Here is a 6,000-nt window from a genome sequence, read left to right as displayed (position 1 = left end):
AATCAATGTTCCCTACCATATACCACTTCAAGCAGGATGCAAGGCCGCCAAATTCAAATGCAGCTTCATGCCATTTCATGCAGGGTAAAACCACCATAAAACCACACAAAACACCAAACTCAGTTCAGTAGACATTCAGTGTGTTCAGTTGATTCACAGCTCAGACAGAGTCATAACCACTCCCTCCACCATCACGCAGAGACTGAGCCACACCCATACTTCTGGGTTTTCTAATCCCTCCCCCTCCTACCGGAAAAGGTGTGGCTTTCAGGGCGTGATTGAGAGGAAAGAGATTTTCAACATTTTTTAAACAATAATAACTTTTATTTTTCATTAATGGGAAAATTTCTCTGCACCTGCTCAGCGGAGGGAGGACTGAGTAAGATGGCTAAAAATCACAGCCGTAAGTGGTAGCGTTTTATCGAAAATCAATATACAGTACAAACAGGAAGTAAGTGCATTTGCAGTAGTGCTTTTTAACTTCAAGCCAAAGCACCCAAGCCGCTATTTGCAGTAAGTAGTGCCTTTTAACTTCAAGCCAAAGTTTTGAACCAAGTGACCCACTGGCCACTAATATTGGAATTGGTGGAGAGGTGGAATATTGCGTCGGGGGACCAGCCCTCCCGTGTGAACATGGGACCTAACGGGTCCCACTTAGTCTAGTATATATATATATATACATACAAACGCACATACACACACACAGTATACATAATATATAAACACGCATATATAATATATATATACATATATATATATATATATATATATATATATATATATATACTAGACCAAGTGCAGACCCGTTGGGTCTGTTCCCCCAACTTGCGGTTGTGGCGGGGGGAGGCGGCATGCAGCGTCACACACACTAATTATCTCCCCCCCCCCCCGCACTCACGCTAATTACCCCCTTGATATTATATTAATATTATTAATTTGCTCCTTTTACCCCATAACCACCCTATCTACTGACGCATAGCCCCCAACTTGCAGTCACATCTAGAGAGGGGCGGGGGTAGAGAGTGAGGGCAGAGAGAGAAGGGGCAGAGACAGAGAGACAGAGACACAGAGAGGGGGGCAAGAGGGATAAGGGGGTGGAGAGGAGGATAAGAGGAGGGTGGGTGAGGGGGGAAAGGTGGGGGAGGGGAGGAGAGAGAGAGGGTGAGAGTGAGGGGGAGAGAGAGGGTGCTGAGAGGGGGGGTGTGAGGTGGGGAGCAGGGGAGGGGGAAAGATGGTAGGGGGTGTGGAGGGGAGGGGGTTTAGGGGAGGGAGGGTGGGGGAGGGGATGGAGGAGAGGGGGAGAGAAGGGGGGGGGGGAGAGAAGGGGGAGGGGAGGAGAGGGGGGGGTGTGCTGAGAGGGGAGGGGGTAGGGGCGTGTGGAGGGGAGTGGGTTTAGGGGAGGAATGGTGGGGGAGGGGATGGAGGGGGGGGGGGAAAGAGAGAGGGGGGGAAGGAAAAGGGGGGAGGAGAGGAGAGGAAAGGGGGGGAGGAGAGGAAAGGGGGAGGAGAGGAGAGAGGGGGGAGAATAGGAGAGGGGGGGGAAGGGGGGTGAGAGGAGAGGAAAGGGGGGGAGAGGAGAGGGGGGAGAGGAGAGGAGAGAGGGGGGGGGAGAGAGGAGAGGAGGGGGGGGCGGCAGAGGAGAGGGGGGGAGGGGGAGGAGGGGGAGGAGGGGGGGGGGGGGGGGGGGGTTAGAACCTAAAAAACATTTTAGAACCAAAAAAGACACATTCTGCAAGTGTTTTAGAACCACTAAGGACACTTACATTTGAGTAGACGTGTTCAGTTTTATTCACAGCTCAGATTAACGTGACCCTCTGCCTTCCTCCAGCTTGCAGACACTGATTGAGGCACATCACTTCCTGGTTTTATAGCCCCTCCCCCCTGCCGCCAGCAGGGGAAGCAGAGGGAATGGGGAATTTTGTAAAAACATTAATATCTCTGTCATTTTTAATCGACGGGAAAAATCCTCGGCACACATGCGGCGGAGGGGGGCTCTGAGCAAGGTGGCCAAAAATGATGGCCGTAGGTGGCGGCGTTCTCTCGGAAATCGCAGCACAGATGGCCAAAACCGGTCAAGAACAGACTTTTAGTAATATACTAGACCATAGTATCTGCTCCCCCAATGGTGTGATCCCCGAACCCAATATTCCACCATGCACCCGTCTCCTCCAATGGAACTGAAGCCGTTCTCAAAAGTAAGATTCCAGCACTGCCCTGCCTCCCTCAGCAGTGGATTCAAAAAAAAATCAAATGGCACCTCCCCTGCCTGCTGCAGCAGTGAAAAGTTCAGAGTGTTCCTGTCTTGCAACTTTGTTTCGAAGTGTGTTGGAAGCTGACATGTAAATGGAGAAGCCAGTTTCTTTTTGAAATACTTGGGGGTGGGGGGGAGAAGGATTTGATTAAAAACGTGTACTTCAACACGACCAAATGTAATGAGGAGCGGATACTTAGAAAGAAAAGCGAAATCTCTACCGAAATGGAAAAGATCTCGGAGATTGAGCGCCTGGATTGGGCGTGGCAATGAATCAAAGGAAGAAATGCAGCCGGCAGCCATACATGCAAATGGATCCATTCCGATTGGACATCTGCGAGCATCGGCCATTCCGATTGGACATCTGCGAGTATCGGGCACGAATCAAAAGGCAGAAAGGGATCCGGTCGGCAGCCAGACAGACAGACAGACAGACAGATAGATAGATAGATAGATAGATAGATATTTATTTATTTATTTATTTATTTATTAATTATACATGCCATATATGTACTGTCGTATCCTGCTGAGTTACTCCAGCACTTTGTGGCTCTCTTCAACATGTAACCTGGCTGGGCAAGCGCTGAACCCGAGGGGTTAAATTTCAGACAAACATTGAAAGTGAAAGTAAATAATTTCCGAGAACCATCCTTCATTTCTGACGTGCGTCTGCACTGTTCGGGCAAGGCAGAATGGCGGCTGCAGGCTTGACAGAAGAGTTGACCTGTGCGGTGTGTCTGGGCTTGTACCAGGACCCTGTGGCACTGCCCTGCCAGCACAGTTTCTGTGCCAAATGTATCGGTGATGCCTGGGACCATTCGCAGTCCAGATCTGGGGTCAACTGTCCTCAATGTCGCAGAAAATTCAAGCGTAGGCCCAACCTGGTGAAGAACCACATTCTGCAGAACATCGTGGAGAAATACAGCCGGAGCCACTCCACTGCCCCTGCTGCCCAGCCCAGTCCCGTGATGTGTGAGTACTGTATCGACAGCCCATCCCCGGCTGTGAAGACGTGCCTCAAATGTGAAACCTCCTTCTGCTCCCGCCATCTGCAGCCGCATCTGACCAAGGAGGTCTACAAGGACCATGTGCTGATCGAGCCCATTGCCGACTTCACCACCAGGAAGTGCCCAACTCATAAGAAGGTCATTGAGTTCTACTGCGAGCAGGACAAGGAGTGCGTGTGCATGTCCTGCACTGTCATCGGGAAACACAAATCCCACTCACTATTGACTCTGGAGGAGGCAAAGGACAAAATCAAGGTGAGCAAAGTTCTTGAGTTGATACCAGTAAATAGTCCACTGGCCGTTGGTGAGCAGTGGAGGAGGGTCAGGGCTTACCAAAATCCGTAACGTTCCACACTCCATAGGGAGGGTTCTGGTGGAAGCTGCTGATTGGTGGAAGCAGACTAGAGGAAGCAGCTGATTGGGTGCAACCTCAGGTTAGCATTTGTGCTTTCTGGTTAAAGGTACAGTGCTTTAGTAAAGGTACAGTGCTTTTTGTTTATATAATAAAGGGCAGTTTAAAGGTCACGAGGGAGCAGCTGTTGTGAGTCAGATACCTGCTGATTTCTCCCAGCAGTTTCTATTGTATTATACTGGTATCAGATCCAGGGTAAGGCGGGAGAATGACAGTCAGAGCAGTATACTGTTCTGGATGTCAGATGTGGGAGGTCATGGTGTCGGATGGCCCTCCAGACGTCCACATCTGCACCAGGTGCAGCGAGATGGGGCTCCTAAGGGACCGTATTAGGATCCTGGAGCAGCAGCTCGATGACCTCTGTCTGATCAGGGAGAGTGAGGAGGTCATAGAGGGGAGTTATAGAGAGGTGGTCACTCCAAAACCACGGGAGAGAGACATGTGGGTCACGTTAAGGAAGGGCAAGGGGCAGAGGCAGGAACGAGTGAGTACTCCAATGTCGGTACACCTCGCAAATAAGTACTCCTGTTTGAGTACGGATGGGGGTGACAGCCTACCCGGGGGTAGTGACAGCGGACGGGCCTCCAGCACAGAGACCGGCCCTGTTGCTCCAAAAGGTAGGGAAAAAAAGAGGGCAATAGTAATTGGGGACTCTATTGTTAGGGGGTCGGATAGGCGATTCTGTGGACGCAGTCGGGAGACCAGGATGGTGGTCTGCCTCCCTGGTGCCAAGGTCTCGGACGTGTCTCAACGCATCCAAGATATCCTTAAATCAGAGGGAGAGGAGCCTGAGGTCGTGGTACATATAGGTACCAATGACATAGGTAAAAAAAAGGAAGAGGTCCTGAAGGGAGGATTTAGGGAGTTGGGAGGAGAGTTAAGAAAAAGGACCAAAAAGGTAACAATCTCAGGATTACTGCCTGTGCCACGCGACAGTGAGAGTAGGAATGGAGCGAGGTGGAGGATAAATGCGTGGCTGAAAGACTGGTGCAGAGGGCAGGGATTCAAGTTCCTGGATCATTGGGACTTCTTTTGGGGAAGGTGGGACCTGTACAGAAAGGATGGGTTGCACTTGAACCCGAGGGGGACCAATATCCTAGCGGGGAAATTTGCAAAGGCAGCTGGGGAGACTTTAAACTAGAATGGTTGGGGCGAGGGACTCAAATAGAGAAAGCTAGTAGACAGAATGGGAGGCAGGAAGCAGAAATGGGAAGCACTCGGACACAAGAGGAGAAAGAAAAAAAAGGAAATAAACAGAGAATAAGAGACGGGGGGTTTCTTAAATGTGCATATTTTAATGCTAGGAGCATTGTAAGAAAGGTGGATGAGCTTAGAGTCTGGATAGACACCTGGAAGTATGATGTTGTGGCGATCAGTGAAACGTGGTTGCAGGAGGGCTGTGATTGGAAACTAAATATTCCAGGATTTCGCTGCTTCAGGTGTGATAGAATTGGAGGGGCAAGAGGTGGAGGTGTTGGATTGCTAGTCAGGGAAGATATTACAGCAGTGCTTTGGCAGGATAGATTGGAGGGCTCATCTAGGGAGGCTATTTGGGTGGAATTGAGAAGTGGGAAAGGTGTAGCAACTCTTATAGGGGTGTATTATAGACCGCCAAACGGGGAAACGAGAATTGGAAGAGCAAATATGTAAGGAGATAGCAGATATTAGTAGTAAGCACAAGGTAGTGATTGTGGGAGATTTCAACTTTCCACACATAGACTGGGAAACACATTCTGCAAATGGGCTGGATGGGTTGGAGTTTGTAAAATGTGTGCAGGATAGTTTTTTGCAGCAATACATAGAGGTACCTACTAGAGGAGGGGCAGTGCTGGACCTCCTGTTAGGAAATGAGACGGGACAGGTGGCGGAGGTATGCGTTGGGGAGCACTTCGGGTCCAGTGATCACAATACCATTAGTTTCAATATAATTATGGAGAGGGTCAGAACTGGACCTAGGGTTGAGATTTTTGATTGGAGAAAGGCTAACTTTGATGCGATGCGAGATGATTTAAAAGGAGTGAACTGGGACATTTTGTTTTATGGGAAAGATGTAGAAGAGAAATGGAGGACATTTAAAGGGGAAATTTTAAGAGTACAGAATCTTTATGTTCCTGTTCGGTTGAAAGGAAACAGTAAAAAATTGGAAAGAGCCCTGGTTTTCAAGGGAAATTGGACATCTTGTTCGGAAAAAGAGGGAGATCTACAATAATTATAGGCAGCATGAAGTAGATGAGGTGCTTGAGGAGTATAAGGAATGTAAAAAGAATCTTAAGAAAGAAATTAGAAAAGCAAAAAGAAGATATGAGGTTGCTTTGGCAAGCAAGGTGAAA

The 6,000-nt window shown here is 49.1% G+C and overlaps 1 protein-coding gene across 1 annotated transcript in view; it reads left to right on the top strand.

The window, feature by feature from the left end:
* The first annotated feature begins 2,895 nt into the window (after positions 1-2,895).
* Positions 2,896-6,000, top strand: part of LOC129703068 (E3 ubiquitin/ISG15 ligase TRIM25-like) — a 44,858-nt gene continuing 41,753 nt past the window's right edge. Inside the window, exon 1 of the mRNA XM_055645259.1 lies at positions 2,896-3,513. Coding sequence (XP_055501234.1) covers positions 2,944-3,513 — 570 coding nt within the window. The 5' untranslated portion in view covers positions 2,896-2,943. The remainder of the gene's footprint in view (positions 3,514-6,000) is intronic.

Source organism: Leucoraja erinacea, chromosome 13 (genome assembly GCF_028641065.1).
Source record: "Leucoraja erinacea ecotype New England chromosome 13, Leri_hhj_1, whole genome shotgun sequence".
NCBI classification, from domain to species: domain Eukaryota; kingdom Metazoa; phylum Chordata; class Chondrichthyes; order Rajiformes; family Rajidae; genus Leucoraja; species Leucoraja erinaceus.
Note: the sequence above shows the minus strand (reverse complement) of the source record. Positions and strands in the feature narration are given on the sequence as shown.